This window comes from Heloderma suspectum, chromosome 1 (genome assembly GCF_057233095.1).
Source record: "Heloderma suspectum isolate Gila_16-S chromosome 1, 16-S_ref, whole genome shotgun sequence".
Classification (NCBI taxonomy): domain Eukaryota; kingdom Metazoa; phylum Chordata; class Lepidosauria; order Squamata; family Helodermatidae; genus Heloderma; species Heloderma suspectum.
Genome location: NC_139458.1, coordinates 45,066,034 through 45,090,720, shown reverse-complemented (window position 1 = coordinate 45,090,720; position 24,687 = coordinate 45,066,034). Strand labels below are relative to the sequence as shown.

The 24,687-nt window shown below is 44.5% G+C and overlaps 1 protein-coding gene across 1 annotated transcript in view; it reads left to right on the top strand.

Moving 5' to 3' along the window:
* Positions 1-24,687, top strand: part of NRXN3 (neurexin 3) — a 1,900,058-nt gene that overhangs the window by 1,362,906 nt on the left and 512,465 nt on the right. Inside the window, exon 14 of the mRNA XM_084841335.1 lies at positions 3,206-3,387. Within this exon, the coding sequence (XP_084697461.1) occupies positions 3,206-3,387 (182 nt within the window). The remainder of the gene's footprint in view (positions 1-3,205; positions 3,388-24,687) is intronic.

Sequence of the window (24,687 nt, the reverse complement as noted above, 5' to 3'; positions counted from 1 at the left end):
CAGGATACCCTGGAGAAGATGCTGATGCTAGGGAAAGTGGAAGGCAAAAGGAAGAGGGGCCAACCAAGGGCAAGGTGGATGGATGATATTCTGGAGGTGACGGACTTGACCTTGGGGGAGCTGGGGGTGGCGACGGCTGACAGGAAGCTCTGGCGTGGGCTGGTCCATGAAGTCATGAAGAGTCGGAAGCGACTGAACGAATAAACAACAACTGTGTTGGCCAGGTTACATCTTTCATTTTAAAATGGCTTCCTTCCACTTAACATATCGCATTAGCAAGTTAGCAACATTCAAAAGTGATTCATTTCCTACTAATAAGTGTTCTTAGGGTAGAACTAGAACACAGGACTACTGCTGAAAATGACAGCCTCATGAAAAAAATCCATCTCCCCATGACATTTAAACAGACTGACCCATTTAACTTTCCTGTGTTTCTTTACTGCTGCTGCTGTGTATATGGGAGAACACATGATGCAGTTATGTCATGACATGAATAAGTTGCCTAAATAGTATGGGGAGAGATGCAAGACACAGGGGCTGCCATTTTTGGCTTCAGTTGTAGGACAAGCATTGCAGACCAGAAAATAAAGACACATTCAAGGTACTGCATGTGGGAACTGCTTTTGTAATAATGTGAGCCACACTGCCAGCAAGAGCCACCAGTGCTACTATAGGCAATTTGTTTCATGCACTGATTTGGACTGTGTGATGTTGCATTTATTTATTTATTTATTTATTTATTTACTGCCCCATCGCTGAAGCTCTCTATTGTGAGCAAGTACAATGTGAAACATAGTAACCGGCTAATTATTGAGAAGGGAAGATCATTGAGAGTTCTTCCATTCAACATGGGCTGTTTGAATTACCTACTCATGGAGAGAAGCCGTCTTAATGCATTATTACAGATAGTGTTACTTAATACGAAGAGATGGCTGATGTTCTTGTGGTAAACAAGCAGGCTGTAAGCACTGCAAAAGTCTTACAGACACCCCAGCAGAACTGAAGAAGAATCTCAGAACTAGACAGGGTAAGATTTACCAAAATTGCTGTTAGCAGCTCTCAAAGGGAGAATGTATGTATGAGGACAGTACTGGAGAATCATCTGAAGTATTTAAAAGAGAACATAATGATGTGTAACCATCAGGGAGAGAGTATAGATGAGAAGAGCTATGAAGACATAGGTGAAAGCAGTGGGAGTACAAAAAAGTGACAGGGTAACTGGTGGTTCTAAGGACAAGACAGTCACTTTTTGTGGGGTTAGTGAAGAACATAAGAATGGAAGGAGAGCTCTGGTGGATTAGGTCAAAGGTCCTTCTAGTCCAACATGCTCTTTCCTCCTCTGGGAAGCCCCAAAACAGGGCATGGATACAACAGCTCTCCTTTGGTGCTGTTGTCCCACTCAGCAACTGGCATTCAGTGGCATACTGCTTCTGAACCTGGGGGTTCTTCTTAGCCATCATGCATAATAGCCACTAATATACTCCATGAATTTGAGAAGGGGAGTGTTGTATAGACAGGAAGAGTGAGTATAGGATCAGTGGCAAGAGAGGTCATATCATGGGGCATTTCAAGCAATGCAACAATGCTGAAGTCATGCAGATTCCTATGATTTCTTTTACGAGTTGGCAGATAGTCGTCCTGTTTGCATCACTGCATTAGCAATAAGGAAAGTAGAAGAAAAAAAAATAAAAAATAAGTACATCTAGATTAGAAGGGAGGAAATATTGTGCAGTGGGTCGGTTGCAGATAAAATAATGCTGGTAACAACTTGTTTTCCAAGTGCATTAATTGGAAACAGACGGTCCACTCATTGTGGTTTCTTAAAGTCATCCCACATTGAGCTGTTCATGAGCCAGACATTCTAGCCTCTTCAAAGACTTGAGAGGAGTGATTCATTACCCCCTTTCTATACCAGCCATTGGAAGAGAAGTTCTTTCTCCAGAGCATGTGCTGAACAACCATCTAGAATCTCCAATTTTATTTTATTTCTTGCAGGCACTATCTTGGATATTGCTCCAACTTATATTAGTGCTAATGAAATTGTGGGTGCTTGATAAAACCTGCTAGCTGTCTTTATTGCAACTGCCACTTGCCTTTATTTTGCAACTGGCACCTGAAGCACACTTTAATAAAATGTGTACAATAAAGCCTTTCTCCTGTGATTTATCCTTTCTTAAAAGGAATCACCACTTATCTCTTTGTGGGTCTCTTGCTAATCCCATTTACATTCACTAAGACACTAGAAATAGCGTGAATATTCATTTTAATAGTGCTGAAGATCTGTTTTGTTTGTTTATTTGTTTTCCAAAAGGGCCATAATAATCCACATTGCAAAGGCAGAGGATCTTCTCAAAACTCTATATTCACTCTTGGGTTGGTTGCTAGTCAGAGATTTGATGTTTAGTTTGGATCATAGTGGGGCCTAGAATAGTGGGATTGGAAGGGGCCTACAAGACCATCGAGTCCAACCCCATGCTCAGTGCAGGGATCCAAGTCAAAGCATCCCTGACACATGGCTGTCCAGCTTCATCTGGAATGCCTCCAGTGTGGGAGAGCCCACCACCTCCCTAGGTAATTGGTTCCATTGTCGTATTGCTCTAACAGTCAGGAAGTTTTTCCTGATGTTCAGCTGGAATGTGGCTTCCTGTAACTTGAGCCCATTATTCCATGTCCTGCACTCTGAGATGATCGAGAAGAGATGCTGGCCTTCCTCTCTGTGACAGTCTTTCAAGTACTAAGATGTACATTCTTCTCTTGAATGAAAGACTTTCTGGTCTTCTTTCCCTCCTGGCAAGGCCATGGCAGACTCGGCAGCCAAGAGCCACAAACCATAATATACCATGCTCAATGTGGATGTGTTTTAATGTATGTTCTAGGGATGTGAAATGAATTTCAATGCAAAACACATCTAAATCTAACTGAGTTGTTTGTCACAATCACAAAGTATAAAGGCTTTTAGAGACCCTGTGCTACTATGCATTAGAGTCTGGAAATTTTTGTGCATAACTCTTTAGTGTCTGCTTTGTTCTTAATTCATTTTGTTCACATCTTTAATTCAGGGTGGCACTGCCTCCTAGGCCTTGGACTTCATCAACTTTCTCTAATGGAATCTCATACTTCGATGCAGTGTTATCTGCTATAATTGTCACGCTTACACAATTGGATAAACTAACTCCTTGGCTTTCTCTGTTGTTTTGCTTTGCAGCTGGTGCCACATATATCTTTGGGAAAAGTGGAGGCCTCATCCTGTACACCTGGCCAGCAAATGACAGACCCAGCACGAGAACAGACCGCCTTGCTGTCGGGTTCAGCACAACAGTAAAAGACGGCATCTTGGTTCGCATTGACAGTGCCCCTGGCCTTACTGACTTCCTGCAGCTTCACATAGTGAGTACAAGACTTTTCTTGTTCCTGATCTTTGCTTCAGTTCCTGTTCTAGTTCAGTTCTATACTGCCTACATCTGAAGAGACTCGGGGGGAAATACCTTTAATCGAATTAGTCAGAAGCAGAGCACACAGGAATAAATGTATCACAGAGAATTTGTGGCTGGCTTGAATTGAATACTGCCATTTTCTAAAGTTACTGTAATTTTTTTATAAAGTATTATAGCTGTGCATGTCCTGGAGATACTATATTACTAGTGGGGGTTTGCTTTGTTTTACTTGCACGTGTGTATGTTTTAAGGCATAAGCTTCATTTGCACGATTTAGCACCTACTTCACGGAAATGCCGAATATTTTAGGGTCTTGACAGCTGGTGTCTGTAGAGTTGGTGGCTGTGTTTACTATGGTTGTTGCCCGTATATTGAGTTTGTATGAAGACCTTTGAAAAACTTATTTTAAAAACTCTGCATGGACTGTCATTTTAATTTAAGACCTCAAACATTATATTGACACAAAATCCTGATTTTGCAATGTGCAAAAGTGGGTTGGACCTGCTAGCAGTGGCAATACATATGTTGTTTGTTTAATATTTATCCAGTGAGCATTATTTCTATTTTGTTCTAATCCAGAAGATCAGGACAGTTCTGATGAATCTGATTTTATATGATTTTATAGTCAACAAAATCTTATGATGTCAGCTTAGTTGAGATAATGTCTTGATCGAGGCTACCCAACAGCATGTCTGAGCATCATGGCATCTAAGCTAGAAGAAAGGTCAGTGTTGTTTGTTACAGTGCAATCCTATACATGTTTACTCAGAAGTAAGCTCCATTGAGTTCAATGGGACTTACTTTCAGGTAAGTGTTTATAAGTTTGCAGCCCTAATAAAAGTAATATGATGTAGGAAACTAAGGAATTTCTGTATCCCTTTACCATAATAAAGTATTACCATACTCCCTACTTTCCCTTAGTTGCATTATGAGTATGTAGTGATGCTCAGTTTCCACATGGGGTGAAGACAACCAAATGCTAATATGTTTTGTTGTGTAGTGCTACCTAAATATAGTTAATTATAGGCTTTCCTTGGGTTAAGCCTAAAAATAGACTTTCCCTTGGACTGCTGAGCCATAGAAAGAATTTAAGAGGAAAATGGAAAGAACACAAAGGAAGAGCAAACAGACTAACAAGGAGGCCAAAGCCTAGCATGCAAGTCTCAGCAACAATGTGGTAGTGTTAGTCTCTCCAGTGATAAGTTGCTAATTCCAGAAGAGTGAATTTCTGCTGTAGGAACATAAGAAGAGCCATGCTGGATCAGACAAAGGGTCCATCTAGTCCAGCATTCTGTTCACATAGTGGCCAACCAGCTGTTAACCAGGAACCCAGAAGCAGGGCATGAGCACAACAGCACCCTCCCACCCATGTTCCCCAGCAACTGGTGTTTGTAGGCTCACTGCCTCTGGTACTGGAGGTAGCACATAGCCATCAGGACTAGTAGCCATTGATAGCCTTCTCCTCCAGGAATTTGTCCAATGCCCTTTTAAAGCCATCCAAATTGATGGCCATCACTATGTCTTGTGGTAGTGAATTCCATAGTTTAACTATGTGCTGTGTGAAGAAGTACTTCCTTTTGTCTGTCCTAAATCTCCCACCAATCAGCTTCATGGGATGATCTTGGGTTCTAGTACTATGAGAGAGTGAGAAAAATGTCTCCTATGCACTCTCTCCACAACATGCACAATTCTGTACACCTCTGTCATGTCTCCCCTAACTCCAAGCTAAACAATCTGACCTGTTGTCACTTTCACTCATAGGGGAGTTGGTCCAGCCCCTTGATCATTTTAGTTGACCTTTTCTGCACCTGTAAAAAACACAAATCTGAGAAATGGATTGAGCAAGAACCAGAGATGCATTTAGGCAGCCCAGAACAGTGAATTATATCCCCACCCCCTGTCAAGATGGGGGTGTTGAGGGAGGAATTTGCATGCAGTTCCTTCTTGCCCACCTAAAATGCCACCTAGCATCATCTATTGTAAAGTATTTCACATTTGCCTGTAGACATTTTTCCCCATTTTGAGTTTATTATCTTGACTTTGAGCAACTTTCACCTAATAATCAAGCTCTTATCAATGTCCTTCTCTCTTCCCAACCTCACCCCAAATTTTACCACAGTGGTATCACCCCTTTATGGCCATTGGTCTGATTAATTTGAGTCTTTATTAGTGTTTTGCCCTGAGCAGCTATGCCTAGAGAGAAGTGATTAAAAAAAAAAATCATTCAGTAAGCATATTGCTGGTAGCATGTGGAGCAAAACTGATAGAGAGATAGAGATAGAGATATAGGAGTGTGTGTGTGTGTGTGTGTATGTGTACACACACAATATTATTACAAATTCCAACTCATGTTGGGCATTCCTCCTTGGTAACTTTCCTCTTGACAGTTTGCAGACAGCTGAGGGGAATCACAGGACATTTATTACCATGTAAGTCTCCCATTTGCATACTGGGTGAGGGGAATACAAAAAGGTATTTTATTAATTTCTTTTGTGAATGTAATTTATGGAAAATCCATTTGGATTCATTTTTTAATTATGAGCCCTTTAGAAAGTCTGGAGATTTATGTGCTCAGGCATCTGTTTTGTATGACAAGAATCTATAACCTCTGAAACCTTTTCCCTCCTGATTTACAGTGCAGATGTGAGCGGGCTGGCAGCCCAGGGAAAATGGATGGTGCACCCTCCAAAATGACGCGGCTCATGAATTTCTAAGCATTTAGGTTGCACAGGGCTAAGTCTAGGTTTGTGTAGGATGGAGTGGGGGTGGGGTGTTGTCGTCAAATGCTAGAGAAGGTTTTGTGGTGCATTTGGATGGAACATCCTTTTGGGGATGACAAAGAAGACAGGCATCACATGGGTAGGCTGAACAGTCTAAATTGGGCCTAGTGTATGCATTTGCCCTACCTTGCCACAGCTGCCACCTTGTAATTTACAGCATGCAAAAATGCTCATGGAGAGTAAACAGAGACCAAGAGGGACAGCTGTGGCTTATGATGGATACTGTGCTGCTGATGTCTACAGGGAGAGATAAATCACCTGCCTGTGTGCTGAAGCTGTCTTTCATCTGGGTATTTATTGCAAACTATCAGCGCACCCCTGGTTTATCCTCTATAGAGTTATGGAGGAGGTAGATTGGCCCCAGTACCACGGATGACTTAGGAAGGTAGATGAGGCATGGACAGGGAAAGCAACCACCACAACCTCCTTTAGTTCCTGTAATGGAGTTAGGATGGCAAGGCGTCCTCTTTTTCAGAGGACACCCCTCTATTTGAAGGGCTGCCAGAGGACTGTCCTTTATTTTGAAAGTGTCGTCTATTTGAAGGGCTGCCCAGACCAAGTCCAGTTTAAAAGTAAAGAACAATCAGAAGGAAGACCTGGGCCCATTAACCTGAAAAGCAGATTGAGCAATGTACAGAGGTCACCTGGTCACATATTCCCACACTATAATGATATGTACTGTCTATTTGAATTATAGCCGTTAATTCTAAATGTGTATCTAGACATATACATCAGTCCTCTTTTGTCCTCCTTTTTGGTGATGCTTTTCCTCTCTTTTCATAGAATCATAGAATCATAGAATAGTAGGGTTGGAAGGGGCCTACAAGGCCATCGAGTCCAACCCCCTGCTCAATGCAGGAATCCAAGTCAGAGCATCCCTGACAGATGGCTGTCCAGCCTCGTCTTGAAGGCCTCCAGTGTGGGAGAGCCCACCGCCTCCCCAGGTAATTGGTTCCATTGTCGTATTGCTCTTACAGTCAGGAAGCTTCTCCTGATGTTCAGCCGGAATTTGGCTTCCTGTCACTTGAGCCCATTTTTCCGTGTCCTGCACTCTGGGATGACCAAGAAGAGATCCTGGCCTTCCTCTCTGTGACAACCTTTCAAGTACTTGAAGAGCGCTATCCTATCTCCCCTCAGTCTTCTCTTCTCAAGGCTAAACATGCCCAGTTCTTTCAGTCTCTCTTCATAGGGCTTTGTTTCCAGTCCCCTGATCATCTTTTGGCTTTTCATAAGTGACCACCCTAAATGGAGTTCATATGCAAGCACATTCCCTGGGATTCCCAGGGTGACTATATATACAGGGGAGGATTGGGCTCCTAGAATTTGATTCTAGGGGAATCCCAGAAGAGGGAATTTCAGCAGGGCAGTTTGTTGTGGAGGGATGAGAAAATCATCTGTTGTTCCTGGTGCTCCTTTGTAATTGTCCCCCCCCCCCCCAACCCAGTAACTTTCAAGACAGTGATACTGATATGAGGCGAAGCCATGGTAGAGTAGAAATTTTATAAATAAAAATAAATGTCAAAGACTGGATCAAGAAAACCCAGTATGCTTTTAGGGATCTTTGGGATCCCTTTCTTTGCGAGATTGCTTGCTGGTAGCTCAGCATGGTTGGTTGTTGTCCCCTTAATAAATGCTAGTTACTTAGCTAGTTATATTTATGTAAAGCCACCCAATAATACTGTTCTGTGGGAGGCTTACAGCATAAAATGGTAATTTATTAAAAGCACATTATTATGGTGTAACAGTTTGAAGCATAAACATTTCCAGCAGGGGGTGGGGAGCAGATAACTAATACATATAATGTACATACAGTGGTTTAGAACACTAAAAAACACACATTTCTAAATGGACTAGGAGAATAAAGAAGTCTTCACCTGGCACATCAGTTACCATAAAGAAGGCGTCTGGAGAGCCTCTCTGGGGAAGGCAATTCAGAACCAGGGTGCCATCACTAAGAAGCCCTTCAGTTAGAAGATAGTTTCTGGGTATCTAGACTTCTGTTTTGAGTGTCTAAGGTGCAATCTTATGGAAGTCATAAGACATATGCTCAGAAGCCTCTGAAGGCAGCAGGGTGGGAGGAGCAGTGGAGGTGATCTTTGTCTCTCTGTCCTCTGATCTTTGCTTTTTTGCCTTGATGGAGGCTGGAGGCCAGAGCTGTGTGTCTTTTTGCCTACTTCACACAGTAGGTGGGGTGGGTGTGTCCCTTAGGTGAATCTGGCTTTATCTGACAGTTAGGTCTCTTTAGTCATATTTCTCCAGGTAAGTTGCTAGGGATGGGCAATGCTGATGAGAACAGGGATGGTGAGCATTCAGAGGCACTGTTTTGGTGACAGGTGATGCCTGAGGCCTCCTGCTCTGGGTTTTGACACCCATCGGGGGATAAGGGTTACCTGTGAGGCTCACCTCAACCACCTGGTGTTTTGCGGCCTGGGAGGGAGCGACAGGGGAAGGCCTACCTTCCCCAAAAGGGGTAGCCCTGGAACATGGAGAGCTGCGACACCACTCTACAGGCTTTGAGCATTTTCAACCATTACAGTGTTTAGCTAGTGGCTGGCACAGATTATTTGCCCATCCAGGTCTTTCCCCTTTGCAGATTGATCAATAAATGTAACCCAATTTGATACCAATCACTTGTGTCCATCTCTTTATTTTCCCCCTTTCCACCTGCAACAGTCCACATGACTTGGAAGATGCCAGTCCACTGCAGAATTCACAGTCGAATTATTAATAGAAATCCAAACGCATTTAAAGTATTTTCAGATTTCATCCTCCACTTATTCTCTACTTGTAAATAAAGTAAATATTCCAAAAAAGGACATTAAGGGATTTTCCAGATGAGGATTTATTGAGGAATCACCATGGCTCATTCACTCACATTTCTCCTGTTTGAACAAAATGTTATTTTTATTGGCAGGGACTGATGGTTGTGTGACATGCCACACTGCTAACTTTGTTAAGTTGGCTCTAGGGAAGAGGAAGTCTTCTATCTCCACAGATGACAATATGGACCATTGAGCTATTTTAGCTATCTTAAAAGCTTTTAAAATATACTATCAGTTGTTAGCAGTCTGTTAAACTGTTACTTATTTTTCTATTATTATATTTAGCCTGGGTTTTTTGTTTTTTTTGGTATGCTGATACTATGTATCTCTCTTGCTCTATGTTTGTAGTCTGATGTATTTGCAAAAGGCTGGTTAGGTACTGAGCAAGAAACCATCTATCACTCATGTTCCATGGATGATCATCTTCCTTTTGTAATCCACTCATGTTCCCCCAGCGATTCTCTTGCATTTTTGCTTTACACAGAAAATCCATTGAGGAGAGAAGAGCAGAGCAGATGCACATTTTCTTTGAAAGTGTTTACAGGAAACTGTGGAATGGAAGCAGGGTGGGAGTAGGGATGGACGGACTCATCCACGCCTCTGCTCGTTGGGTGCTCGCCAAGTCACTGCTGCCGCCAGCCCCCACTTGCTGTGGCCCTCTATGCCTCTAATGTTCCAGAGATGGCCCTGCATGGCCAGCATTTTGTGCAACATTAAAAACGTTGAAATTATGGCGCCACCAGCTCATGTAAAAATGGTGGCTCACATTGTGGACCAGGCAGCTGCAGGACACTCCCAGGCTGCACTGCTTTTGGTGAGCGCATCCACAAGTGCCCTGCGGCTTGGCAAGTGGCATCTGGGGGCCAAGTGGAGTGGGTGTCCATCAGACTCCACCCCACTCCCAGGTGCCTGTGATATCCCTAGGTGAGAGGAGTTGTCACTGGGGAAGGTGGATGATGTGTTGGAGATGTCCTTCCTTTCCTGAATGTTTGCTGTGTATTTCCTGTTGTAGAGCGATGTCCTGCAGCTCCTTTAAGCTCTTCAAAATGGCATTCGCAGCCACTTAATTGTTTCTTTTGCTGGTTTACTCCTGGAATGCACTACTGAAATCACCTGCTTATCTTTGTAGTTGTTTTTGTTTTTAAATGAAACAAATATAAAGGTACTTTAGACTCCAAAAGAACAGACTGTGCAAATAATAATAATAATAATAATAATAATAATAATAATAATAATGTGTGAGACAGCTTTGTGATGGAGTGGAGGGGGGCACTGAGGCTTTCTTTTTACGAAGCAAGGAGAGGGGAATTTGCCCAGTCTGCCTTCAGCTACCTGCCAGTAGGTGCCTTTCTAGCAGCCTTGTTTGTTGGGGAACCAAGCAAGAAGTGAGCAGACATAGGAGAGCTGTGTGTTCCTTTTTTTCTAAATCAAGGAATTCCAAAATACCACACTTCTGCTAAAAAACAAGCAAACAAAAAACTTTAGAAAAGCAATGTATGCAGGTGAGTTACACTCACCAATGTGGATGCCCAGAATGAAGAAAAGGTACTGCAGGAGAGGTACAGAGCAAGGGGAGGGACAAGGATATGAACAGGGAAATGACACCTGGACACATCCTGTCATGGAGCAGCCCCCTCATGTGGATGTAAAATCCCACTATGGCCACCAAGAAAAAAGGGGTTGGCGTGGATCATGGCTTGCAAAACCACAGGCAACAAAATATGGTATAGTTACTGCCTAGCCACAAAAAAAGGCTCTGTGTGGACAAAACCTAACTCTCCAATTAGGGTGACCAGATGCAAAAGAGGACAGGGCTTCTGAACATTTAACAGTTGTGTAGAAGAAGGCATTTCAGCAGGTGTAACTTGTCATGTACACCTGAGGCAATCCCATCTTCTACACAACTTCTGAAGGTGTAAGAGAGCCCTATACTCTTTTGCATCTGGGCCTCTTTCCCCATCACTTGTTGTAGTGGGAAGCCTACAACAGCTTGAACCCTCCAAGGTTTGACCTAGGACTGACTGTTTAGATATCTGATTCTGAAACCAACCCAAATGAAGAGTTAGAGCTGTAATACAGCAGTATATTTATAGCCAGCCAGAAGTATTAACACAGAGAGAAATTATCGATATTCTGCTTGAGCAGGAATACGCTGCATAGCAGCAAAAAATAAGACCAGCATGGAGATGCCTGTGTGATATCCTATTTTCAAAAATGTGGCATTCAGGAAAAGATTACATTCCCATCTATGAGTGATGTGTGTGCTTCCCTGATTTAAATAGCTTTCTCCATTTCATTAGTCAGTCGTGCGAAGGGAGTCTGTCTACTTCAGCCCTCCTCAGCCTTTGTTAGTGTTGACACCTTTTATTTCTGTCCCTGTACTAGGGATGCTCTAGAATTTCATTCCTGTTCACAGGTCATGCGAAGATGTCCCGTAAGCAACCCTGAATGCAAGAAGGAAGGCAATTCTAAGGAAATGTTTCCCAAACTTGTGTTTGTGTTCAAAAATGTGCATTTGCACATCAGCACACTTCTGAAAATGCATGGGTGAATATGCACACTTCCCCAAAATGCATTTATGCATAAGCACACTTGTGCATGTGCATGTTTGCACATTTGCACAAATCCTCCATGCATTTGCATTTTTCCTGACTGGGAAAAAAGAAATCCTCGCATCCTAGAATTCAAATGAGGCAAAATGAGAATCAAGGAATAATTGAGAATCCCAACAAACTCTAAGATTGCATGTTCATCCAGCCCCACCCTGCTCCTGTGACTTCAAGAGCAACCTGACACTTAGAAATTTAGGAGATGAGGTTTTTCCTAGCATGGAGATAAGGCTGGGAATTGAGGTGTGCCAATCCTGCTACCATATGTTATGTTATTGTTTATAGCTGAGGCCATTATACCACATCAAATTGTCTAGCTGACCCTCCAAACAAGCCTCAATCCCATCTTTGTTGCTGCTGGTATACCAGGTGTGTAGCTCAGTGCAGCAGTGCAAGAAATAACTCTGTGACACCCTGTAGCTAAATATGATGGATTTCTGATCCTCAGCTGCATTCAACCAGCATGGTGGCTCAGTGCACTGATACAGGGATTCATCAACCACCCACTCAACAGACATCATATGCTTAAATCCTTGCACTCCCAACTGCTGAATGCTGAAAACTATTTAATGCTACTTTGATGGGTATATAGCAAAAGAAACTATGGCTGAATTACCACCAAGGGCAAAACTGGTAAGCTGGTCCAGTTGCTTGTGAGCAGAAGGTTCAAGTCTGGAAGTGATGCTGAAGCTTCTGTTCCCTTAGACCAAGGATGGGCAACTCAAAGCCATCCAGATGTTTTGGACTACAACTCCCATGAACCCTAGCCAGCATAGGCAGCAGTGAGGGATGATGGGAGTTGTAGGCCAAAACATCTGGAGATGTAATCAGTTACTGAAACAGAAATGGGGTGTGGGGTGTGGAACTGGTATCAGAATTATGCAGCATTATCTGTGCAATCATCTTTAATGGCACTGGCAGTTAAATCAAATTCTTTTTCTGGCCTGCAAGATAGAAATATTTTTCCCTTCTGGGAAACTCAACGTGGATAGATGGCCAATGGCCCATGGTGGCTGAGGATTGTGGGAGTTGTAGTCCAACACATCTTGAAGGCACCAGGCTGGGGAAATGTGCTGCACAGTAAAATATAATTCTGAAAGCACTGCCGAACAATTCCATTGACTTCACTGGGGTTGTGTGAAAGTAACTGGATTGCAGCCCAGCAGCATTTTCAGAATAAGCCTGTTTGCATACACTTTCCCCTGCCCTTCTTTTCCCCTCTTTCACTCATAAAAATAATTGCACACAAAGAGAAACAAAATTAAATGTGCCTATAATTAAAGCTTTGTTTTCCCTTAGGGTTTACCACCACCTGCATTGCAGCATCCAAAAATCAAATCCCCAGTTTTGTTGCTAATGGATGGCAGCAGGGTGCAGCAATAATTCAGTGACCACTTAAACATTGAAGCTGCCTCTTAGAGGAAATTAAAGTGGGACAATTATTAGTTTAATTTACCCCTAGCTTGATGTCTGATGTGCCTATAGCATCAAAGGTTAACCACTACTTGATACAATGTCAGAGTACATTGAAATTGTCCCAGTCTCTGATTAACTAGTAAATGTGAGTGTTTTGTGTGTGTTTTAAAGCAGAGACAAAGCATTGATTACAAAAATAAACTAAGCAGTCAAATTAAAGATCATCATATATGTACACAAAGCCTTTCTTCCCACAGGGTCTTAAAGTGCTTTACAAAAAAACTAATAGGTGGGATCCCTCTTCAATAAGACACCATCGCATCTGCTGATCTTTAATAACAAGTTAAGAATGCCATTTAAAAACATTACCTAATTAATCCCCACCGCATCTCTACCAAAGGCAGAAACAGAGAGGTGAGTACTGTGTCTCTCAGAAAGACTGAGAAAAGAAGTGTAGTTTATGCAGAAGGAGAGATGTAGTAGATTAGTCAAAGAGGGGCATGTAAATGGATTTATGCTGCTGCGATTTTTGATCTGTGCATCACATGTATGTCTCTCCACAATTAAGTAGTTAAATCATTGTACTGTGTGTGGATTACTTCCCTGATGACATATGACAGCCTTCCCAAATCTGGTGCCATCCAGATGTTTTGGTGTACAACTCCCAGCATTCCTGATTATTGGCCATGATGCCTGGGGTGCATAGGAGCTGATGCCCAAAACATCTGGAGGGCACCAGGTTGGGGAAGGCTGAGGTAGGGTGCATAGACATGGCCATACATCCCTACTTTCTGGAGTTCTCCCAACTCCCAAAGTCACCTAGACCTCGTAACTATCCCTTCTGGGAGTTGTTTTTTTTTTTTTTTAAAGGCTGGTTAACTAGTGTGGTGTACGGTTAGATTGGTGAATCTGAATAGCAGAGACCTGGGTTTAAATCTCTGCATGAGCCATGCAGCCAGTTAGTCTCTCTCTCTCTCTCTCTCTCTCTCTCTTTCTCCCCCCTCTCCCCTCCCCCCACCCTGACTTACCTCACATGGTGGTTGTGATGATAGAATGGGGTCACCCCATCCATGTACAGTATCTTGCTCTCCTCCTTGGAGAAGGGGTAGGATATACATGTGAGAAATAATCAAATAAACTAAGAAAGCAATTCTATGGTCCCTAGGTGAGCATCCCAGGGACCATAGGATAGGTTGGATTCCCCTCTCTGAGGTCACAAACAGCACTCTGACCTTGGAAGGGGGAATCAGAGATCTTACCCCCACCCCCCTACCCCTTGCAGCCAACATGGAAAGAATCATCCTGGCTGCCTTTCTGAGGTTGGAAACTCAACCTCAGAGAGGGGGGAGGGGGGGCATTCTGGTGGGTGGGGAGTGGAGGAGGCTGGAGTGGCCAGTATATGATTTATCCTGGGTCTCCTGCAGCTTCCTTCCCTCCCCCTCTGAAGCACCCTCACTAGAGGGCTGAAAAGCCCATCTAGTGAAAAAGCCAAGAACGGAGGGTGGGGAGGCAAATATCATTTCTGCTGCTCTCAGAAGCTGCCAAGTTGGGGTGCTTCTTGAGGGTGCAGTCATTAGGATTCTACCTTAACCCATGAGAGTTGGTGTAATATAGCAGCTAAGAATAAACTCTGAGTTGGCAATAGATAGGCCAGATGTAAAGCAGGTCAGGGCTCCTGTATTTTAATTGTTGCGTAGAAGAGAGGATTTCAGCAGGTGTAGTTTGTCATCCAAATCTGTACATCAGTTGTACACATTTTTGTTCATGCACATTTTTTAAACATGCACATTTTGCAAATGCATTTGTTGTTGTGTGAACCACATCACAAGCTTGGATATATACCGACTTCAGACTGCAGATTGTGTTTGGGTCTGTGCTTAGTTCTGGAAGGTGTAGATTGGATAAATTCTGGTACAAAATGAACTGAAACCAATTCCTCACCTGTGCCTAGATCCACCCCACTGCCTAACACTCTCCCTCCCTGAGCTGACAGAGATGGTCTTGGAGCTGGGGTTGAGGACTCCAAGGCTTGTAGTCTTGAGAGACTTCACTATACCTGCTGAGGCCACCTTGTCTGGGGCAGCTCAGGGTTTACTGGCTGCTATGGCAACCAAGGATCTGTCTCAATTTCTAGCCCAAAGCATGTGACTGCCTTGGTTTTCTGGGCCTGGTTTTCTGTACTGGCTTATGGGTGAGGGAGCCAGAAATAGTCATATCATGGATGGATATTTATTTATTTATTTGATTTATTAGCCGCCCATCTGGCAAACTACCCGGCAACTCTAGGCAGTGTACAATACAAATAACAATACAAAATACAACATAACCAACTGAACAAAACAACATTGCTCTAAAAAAACCCCTAACCCACCCCAAATGCCTGCCCGAACAGCCAGGTTTTCAAAGCCCAGTGGAAGCTCATCATAGAAGGAGAATGGCAGAGGTCACTAGGGAGGGAATTCCACAGAGTGGGGGCCACCACAGAAAAGGCCCTCTCCCTAGTCCTCACCAGCCTAGCTGTCCTTGCTGATGGGTCAGACAGAAGGCCTTCCAAAGCCAATCTCTTTGAGCAGCATCCCTGGTGTTGCTGGGGGCTCTCCTTAAGATAGACTGGGCCAGAACCATATAGGGTTTTAAAGGTCAATACCAACACCTTGAATTGGGTCTGGAAAACAACTGGTAACCAGTGCAACTCCTTCAGCACTGGAGTGATGTAAACTCACTGATGGCTGCCTTTAATCAGGCGGGCTGTCGTGTTCTGCACCAGCGGCAACTTCTAAATTGTCTCCAAGGGTAACCCCACATGGAGTGCATTGCAGTAGTCTAGGCAAGAGGAGACCAGGGCATGAACTACTGAAGGGAGCAGATGGTTAGGGCGGTAGGGGCACAGCCGCTATATCAGATGGAGTTGGTATAGCGCCGCCCAGCTCACAGCTATCACCTGAGCCTCCATGGACAGCTGGGAGTCTCAAATGACCCCCAGGCTGCAGACTTGGTCCTTCAGGGGCAGCCACACCCCATTCAAGACCAGGTGAACATCCCCCAACCTCCCCTTGTCTCCCACCAGAAGTACTTTGGTTTTGTCTGGGTTCAGTTTCAGCTTATTCCTTCCCACCCAGCCAGTCACCAACTCCAGACACTTGGACAAGGTTTCTACAGCCACCCTTGGTGAGGATTTAAATGAGAGTTAGAGTTGCGTGTTATCCGCATATTGGTTGACACTGCACTCCTAACTGCCTGATGATAGCCCCCAGCGGCTTCACATAGATGTTAAATAACACCAGGGAGAGAATAGAACCCTGTGGCACCCCGCAAGTGAGCAGCCAAGGATCTGAAGTATCCTCCCCCAGAGCTAGCCCCTGGTCCCTGCCAGAGAGGATGGAACGGAACCACTGTAATATGGTGTCCACTATGCGCAATCCTTCCAGGCGGTCCAGGAGGATACCGTGGTTGACGGTATCAAAAGCTGCTGAGAGATCGAGGAGAACAAGGAAGGAACATTCACCCCTATCCAGAGGCCTCCTCATATCATCCACCAAGGCAACTAAAGCTGTTTCTGTCCCATGTCCAGGCTTGAAGCCCAATTGAAATGGATCCAGATAATTGGCTTCTTCCAAGTGTGCCTGCAATTATCTGACTTATTGGCCACTCCTAAACTTTGCAGGGGTGGTGGACCAAGCTTAATGATCCGGACCCACAGGCTGATGAACCCAGGTGGTCTCCTGTGAAGTTTCCTCTGGTTTTAGCAACACAGCACCTGCAGGTGCCCTGGCAGCACCCACCAAGACCCGTTTGCACTCTCTCCTTGGGTGCCCCCTCACACACTTTCCCCAGTCCATAACTGTGATCCCCTCCTACACTGCCTACCTCACCTTTGCACCACTGAAGCCCTAAGGAAAAATCAAGAAGTAAGCAGATCAGGAGAAGTCTTCTGATCTTGCAAATTCCTGTTTTCCGCTTAGGGCTTCAGCAGTGAAGAGGTGAAGTAGGCTGTGTGTGTGCGTGCGGGGGGGATCATGGCTAGGGGCTGGGGAAGGTTGGGGTGGTGAGGAAGGTGTATAAGGAAGGTGAGGGGGGGCACATGGGGTGGGGGCAAGAATAGAGAGATTCCAGGCAGGGGGGCACAAAAATTGAAAGATTCCAGAGGGAGGGGGAGGAAAATACAGCAACTCCTGGTGGGGGTTGGCAAAAATAGACAGATTCTGGGTCGGGGGGGGATATAGAGAGTCGGCAGGGGGAGTAAAAATAGAGAGATTCCAGGTTGAGGTGAAAATGGATTCCAGGAAAGGGGTGGAATAGATAGATTCCAGGTAAGGGGGGCAAGAAAAGAGAGAATGAGAAAGGGACCAAACAAAATTACAAACAAACAGGACCAAACAATTACAAATGTGACCAAAAAACAACATACAAATGTGCCTTCAGGACCAAAAAAGGTTGCCTACCCCTGATCTAGATGAAGCCACTGGGAGAAGTCATCCAGTAGTTTGGGCTAAAGTGTCACCAGTATGAAGATTACATACAGCTCCACCTCCTGATTCCACAAATTAGTCCCGGGGAGGCTGTGGGAACTCTGAAGAGGTGTCTGGAGGTAGCTTTGGAATGGATGAAAGCTAAAAAGCTTAATCCAGATAAGATGGGAGTGCTGTGTAAGGGGCAGCTTGCTGATCTGGATGGAGGTGTGAGACTGGGGTTGGATGGGGTTGCACTTGCTTTGAAGGACCAAGTGTACAGCTTGGACTACTCCTGCACTTGGTGCTATCTACGGAAGTGTAGGTGATGTCAGTTACCAAGGTGCTTTATCAGGTTCGGCTGATTTGCCAGCTGCATCCATAACTAGAGAAAGTGGATCTTGTGCCATCCCTCCCAGGCCTATAATAAGTGGGAAGTGGGATTACACCACGTTGCAAGAATCTCAACAGAGATTAATGGGCCTACTACCAAAGGAGCCCTTTGAGGGTGAGCAAAGCCTTTTCCCCACCATATGGGACCATTAGTTCAGCAGTGATTTGAGCCCTGTTTGCATATATGTACAGCCAACAGCTGAATTACACCTACCTAAAATGGTGAAAGACTCCCCCTAAAGCCTCTTATTGAGTTGAAGTCTGACATTTTTGTGTAGCTCAAATCTTTTCTTAATTGACACGAGATAAATGGAAATAATCCTTTCTTAATCCAAGTAGAGGTTGCTTTGCAGAGGTTTGTGTGGGTTTAATGGAATTGATTTGCATTCACATCCTTAGCAATTGGTGAAACTGTTCTGTTGTAGTGTTTTGTGTGTAGACAAAAAGGGGGATAGAAACAAGACCCTCTTTGAGATCTTTCAGACATATATGGACAGAAACAGGATTTGCTTAACCTGGGACATCTGTTGGGATCACAGCCGGAGGTGATATTATGTGTGCTAATCAGCATTCCCTTTTGGTTAACCTCGCAGATGCAGTACATAAAACATAATTGAACTGAAAAGGTTTCCTGCTGATTTGAAAGACTTGTGTTAAACATGGGATACAGGCTGTTTCTCTGGCTTCTCCCTCTTTAACATTTGAGAGGGTAATACAAAGACAAAACCAATCTACCCTCTCCCAAAGTTTAGAGTGTGAAACCTGGGGGATGTACAGCACTGGTGGTGGAAAAAATTCCCATGAAAACCAGACAGCTCTCCTGCTTTCTTTTCCAGCTTCATATTCTAGGTGCTTTATTTGAGTGATTCATGGGCTCCCAAGAGGTAGTTCATAGTATAAATGGCATAATCTAGAGCAGGATATAACAGCAGCTGAGGATATTTCTCATCTGAACCTAATGATAAGGTATGTTGTTCGCTTGAAGCTCAAATTTACCTCTGCTGCTCACAAGCCTGATAATAGCTTTTCCACCCCTTTTCTTTTTTGTTATTGCTGTCAATTACTGAACCCAGGAAAACAGTCTCTTGAACACAAACCTGCAGAGATAGACGATGTTCAGTCTGGTAAAGAAATGAATCTTGCAGGCATTCACCTTTCCCTCCCCTCTGCCATATGACAAGGCAAATATGTGTGTGTGTGTGTGTGCGCGCACGCATGTGTGTGCATATGCACGTCTGTGCGTGTGTGTATGTGTGTACATATATATATGTGTGTGCATGTGTGTGTATATATATACAGACAGACAGACAGACAGATATATATATATATATATATATATATATATATATAGAGAGAGAGAGAGAGAGAGAGAGAGAGAGAGAGATGATTGCCACTTGTTAGGGTTGCCAGTTTCTCTTCCAGGTTGGGCTTGGGTAGTCTTGGGGAAATAAAGGAAGGAGGATTAGTGAAGGCAAGTTTCTAGAGGTAACTCTTTGTTGTTGTTTTTCTAACCAGGGTTCTAGGGTGGCCCATCTCTACACTAAAATTGCTTCCTAGCTATTTTAAAACAGACTGAACTGGAACAGTGGGAAGGGAATGTGGAGTATGAAGGGGATATTGTTTCTTAGCAGATGTTGAGTTTAGAGGGGGTTGAGTGGAATACAAATTGTTACATCACTTTCTAGCAGTTCTCTTCTGAACAACTATGCAAACTAAAACACAGTTCCCTTTTGCAAGTCACACTTCTCCGAATTTTCCAATCAAAAATGCATGCAAAAATGCATATGTAAGGGAAAGCAATGATAAGAATGGACAATTGTTTTAAAAATGTGCATAACAGGCAAACATGCACACCAAAATGCATGCATTAAGAGAAACGTACACAAACATGCTTATGAATGTGTATGTAAACTTTTACAAAACAAATACAAAGTTTGGAATGAATCGAACTTAAGACTGGAGCAATTCTAAAAGTTTGAGATGAACTAACCCCAAGACAGGAACAATGAGAAACTGAGAGAAATCAAAATTGACAGATTTGTCCCTCTGTACTTCCTAGTTCCTGAGTAACAGGTAAGTGGGTTGGTCTCCTTATTAGTAGGGATGGAGGAGAAATCCACCACGGACTCCAGTGGGGCCTGATTCTTTAGAATCTGGCCCCCCAGAGTCCGTGGTGGAACAGACTACCCCCCGCCACCCCCGAAATCCCCCCGGGACGGACCCTACTTGGTGGTGGCTGGTCCGGGTCCATCGTCTTCATTCCGTAGCCATCTGCTGCCGGGCTGCGGTGGCAAATGGCATCTGGTGTAGTGGATGCCATTTGCGTCCCTGCCCTTGGCTGTGATTGGCTATGTAAATATTTACATAGCCGATCACGGCCAAGGGCAGGGACGCAAATGGCATCCCCTACGCCAGACGCCATTTGCGGCCGCTGCGGCAGAGGACAAAGTCCAGCTGCAGGCGGCCCCGGCCGGCAGCTCCACGGACTTGCCGTGGAGTGGAAGCAGCCGGGGAGGATTCCAGGGGGACGGTCAGATCACCTCCCCCCCCCAGCGGACCCCAGAGCGGAACGGTAAGTGGGGTTTGTACACTCCTACTTATTAGGTTGACCTCTTGTAAAGCTGAGGGCACTCAGCAGCTCAATGGTAGAGGACCTGCATGCAGAAGGTCCCAGGTTCGATCCCTGGCATCTCCAGATAGGGCTGGGAAAGAATCCTGTCTGAAACCTTGGAGAGCTGCTACCAGTCCATGTCTGCAATGTTGAGCAAGATGGAGCTAGATTACAACTTAATATAAGGCAACTTCCTATATTCCTAATGATGGCGCACATGCTTTGCATAGAAAAGTTCTCAGGTTCAGTCCCTGGCATCTTCAGTTAAAAGGCTCTCAGACTGCAGGGCTGAGCGTCATCTCCGTGTTAAAAAGTGACTGCCTGTCAGTGTAGAGTAGAATAGATGGACCAGAAGCTTGCCACTATAAAATATATTAAGTTAAAAAAATCCTTCACATGTCATTCTCAGTTGCATTTTATCTACTGAATCAGCAATGTTGGAGGCTATCACAAGTGACATTCCAAACACATTTTTGCATTTTGTTCAGTTCAAATATGGTTCATGTGGCATGTGATGCAGTAAACATCTGGCATAATTCAAATAATCATCCTTAGAAAGGTTATTTAATTCAAAACCAGCTGGTATGTTTCTTATTCCTGTGAACAGATGTGGCCTTAAAGATGCACATTGCTGACTGCCAATTGCCCCTTTTGCTTTTCTTTTTTGCCATACAGAAAGCTAGCATCTCTTGGGAGCACAGTCGTTCTAGGACTAAAATCTAGTACAGTTGCTACCTTTAAGAACATGAAAATGTTGACATTTGAATATGCATAATACTGATTGGTGTAATGCCACTGAGTAGACACTGGGAACAAAATAGTGGGTTTAAATGTCTTTTGTGAAAGCTTTTGTTTACTACTTTGAATAATGCAGTCTCCAGTCTCTTTGCCCTGGCTGTTCAAAACATTCCACTCCTCCCTAGACTAAACTTTTCCTTGCTTAGATGCCTTAACATCCCACCACCTTCTGAGACTATGAATAATTTGCCTCCTGCATATATATTGTTACCTTGAAGGTATTTATAGCATGTGATCATATCACCTCTGAGCATTCTCCTCTTTTCTGCACTGTATAAATTTAGATTCTTTGGTCTTGCTTTCAAGGTTTTATTCTATAGCCACTGTACTCAATCATTTTTAGCTGCTGTTATTTCTCCCCAGCCCCCTATATAATTTTCACTCTATGGGAATCTGAATTAAAAATGGCAAACCTGATCTGGCAAGCTACATGAGCAGCTGGCTTTGATTTGACTGTGGAAGACAAGACAGTTTCTTTTGCTTATGTTCAACCTCCCTTTTCTTTCTGTTATCTATCTGCCATCTTCCCTTCTTCCTCTTTCTCTTCTACCTGATCTCTCTCAGCAATTCTCTTCCCCTGCCCCTCTCCCCCTCTCTCTGCTGCTTTCCTCAGATTCTCTCTCCAACTGTCACCAACTGGCCTTTTCTAATTGCTTTTTCCCAGTACCCCCACTGCCTTTTTGAGCCCAACATTTTATGACCACATAGGAGTATGTATGTATGTATGTATTTATTTTCTTACTTATTTAGAATCATAGAATAGTAGGGTTGGAAGGGAGCTATAAAATTATTTATATCCTGCCTTTCTGCTTGATAACAGACTTCCATGGCAGCTTACAATACAGTGAAATTTAGACTTGATAAACAGTGGTGATTAGGGAATGGTACTATGTTCCAATTGCTTCTCTTTAACATAAGGGTTCCATAGTGATCACATGGGGGGAAATGCTATTCTGAAATCTATTACAACAGCTTTTACAAACAGGCAGAGTTGCCACCAAAATTCCACCTTCAGCAACATTTGAAGAAAAAATTAGGAGTCCCCTCTAAGGCCAGATCTACACCCTGTGTCATACTGTTACAATCCTATTATGGTAATGATATTTCCATCTTGCACATTTATACCTTGTAGGTATAAACACAATGGTATTTGTTGTGGTATTCTGGATGATGTGGAATAAAAAGCAGGAAATAACACTACAAAAGCAGGATGATGGCAGAGGATGAGATGGCTAGATAGCATCACCAATGCAATGAATATGAACTTGAGCACACTCCAGGAGAGAGCGGAGGACAGGAAGGCCTGGCGTGCTATGGTCCATGGAGTCACGAAGAGTTGGACACAACTTAACGACTGAACAACAATGTGCCCCAACCATTATCAGTGTCAATACCGCTGTAAAGTTTTAGCATAGATCTAGCCCAAGTTTGAGCCAAAGCTGGTTAGAACTTTCAGCTCAAAGTTATGAAGGTGGAAGGGTGAAAATTGCCCCCAAATTTTCCACAGCTCACTTTTTGTTTTGTCTTGTCTGCTGTTGCTAGGGATGTACGAAAGTCACTTACCTGAACCCGAAAGTTGATTCGCGGTGGGGTGGAGGCGCTCTGTCCCTCCCCCATAATTCTGGCCGGGGGGGAGGCGCCCCGTCCCTCCCCCCAAAATTCTGGCCAGGGGGGAGGCGCCCCATCCCTCCCCCCTGAAATTCTGGCCGGGGGGGAGGCGCCCCGTCCCTCCGGCCACGAATCCTGTCCTGCTGGGACGCAAATGGCAGCGGCTGTAGCCGCCGCCGTTTGTGTCCCTGCAGTCAGCCGTGATAGGCTATGTAAATTTTACGTAGCCTATCACGCCTGAGTGAAAATAAAACCAAAAACCATGCGTATGCAAATGGCGGCGCCCATGGGCGCCGCCATTTGCGTTCCTTATTTTGGCACATGTAGTCTACATAAACATTTATGTAGACTACGGCGAAAATAAGGGGAACACAAATAGTGTTGCCCTTATTTTCGCTGTAGTCTACGTAAATGTTTACGTAGACTACACGTGCCCAAATAAGGAATGCAAATGGAGGCGCCCATGGGCGCCGCCTTTTGCGTACACGCTTCCCCCCCCCAAGTCAGCCGTGATAGGCTATGTAAGGATTTATGTAGCCTATCATGGCTGACTGCAGGGACGCAAATGGCGGCGGCTATGGCCGTCGCCATTTGCATCCCGGCAGGAGAAGAGATTCGCGGCCAGAGGGACGGGGCGCCTCCCCCCTGGCCAGAATTTCAGCCGGAGGGATAGGATGCCCCCCCGGTCAGAATTTTGGCCGGAGGGACGGGGCGCCCCCCCGGCCAGAATTTTGGCCGGAGGGACGGGGCGCCCCCCCCCAGCCAGAATTTCGGCCGGAGGGATGGGGCACCTCCCCCCCGGCCAGAATTTCGGCGGGGAGGAACGGAGCGCCTCCCCCCCACTGCGAAGCAAGCTGCAGGACCAGGTAAGGGACTTTCGTCCATCCCTAGTTTTTTTTTTTTTAACTTAGAAATGGCAGTGGCGGCAGCCAGTCGGAAGACTGGCCGCCGCCGCCGCCCCACCACCGCCAGGGTCATTCACACAAGGTAAGTCCCGTCCCGGGGGGGTGGGGGGCAGACCGTTTCTCCACCAATTTCGGGGGGCTGAATGCGCTGGCATTCGGCCTCCCCGAGATTCATGGAGAAATTCTCTGACATCCCTAGCTGTTGCTGCCCATTTCTCTCCTCCAGGGGGACATGGCAGAGCTCTGTGTAGCTGGTCGCCACCACTTCATTTCCCACAAGACTCTTGGAAACGATGCTACATCACCATGTAGTGTTCCTCCAAGGCCCATCTGGACAAGAACAGGAGCCATCTCCCAGGGGAGTGCCACTGCTGCTAGGAATGGGGGAGAAATTTGTTTGATTCTTATTTTAATGCAAACATACCTTATTTTGCGCTTTCAAGCCAATACACAAACCAACGCTCAGTTATAGCTCAAAATCTGTGCTTCTTCAAATTTTGCAGTGGAGTTCTCCAATCAAAAATGTGCACGAAAATGTGTATATCAGGGGGAAATGCACACACAAAATGAATACGAATATTTACACAACCTTTTAAAAATAACTCAAAGTTCAGGATGAATGAATTTGAAATGTAAAGCTGGAGAAATGAGAAACTGAGGGCATCTCTACACCAGCCTAAAATCCTGCATTTAAAACAGGGTTTTCTTCTTCCATTTTAAATGCAGGATCACAACTGACTCCCTTTACATACGCCTCCTTCCCCCCTCCCCCCCTTCTCCCCCGTAGGTGAATCTTCCATGATCTTCCATTGATCTCACTCCTCTTCTTACCAGTTTAACTCTTTTGATGGAGGAAACTGAAG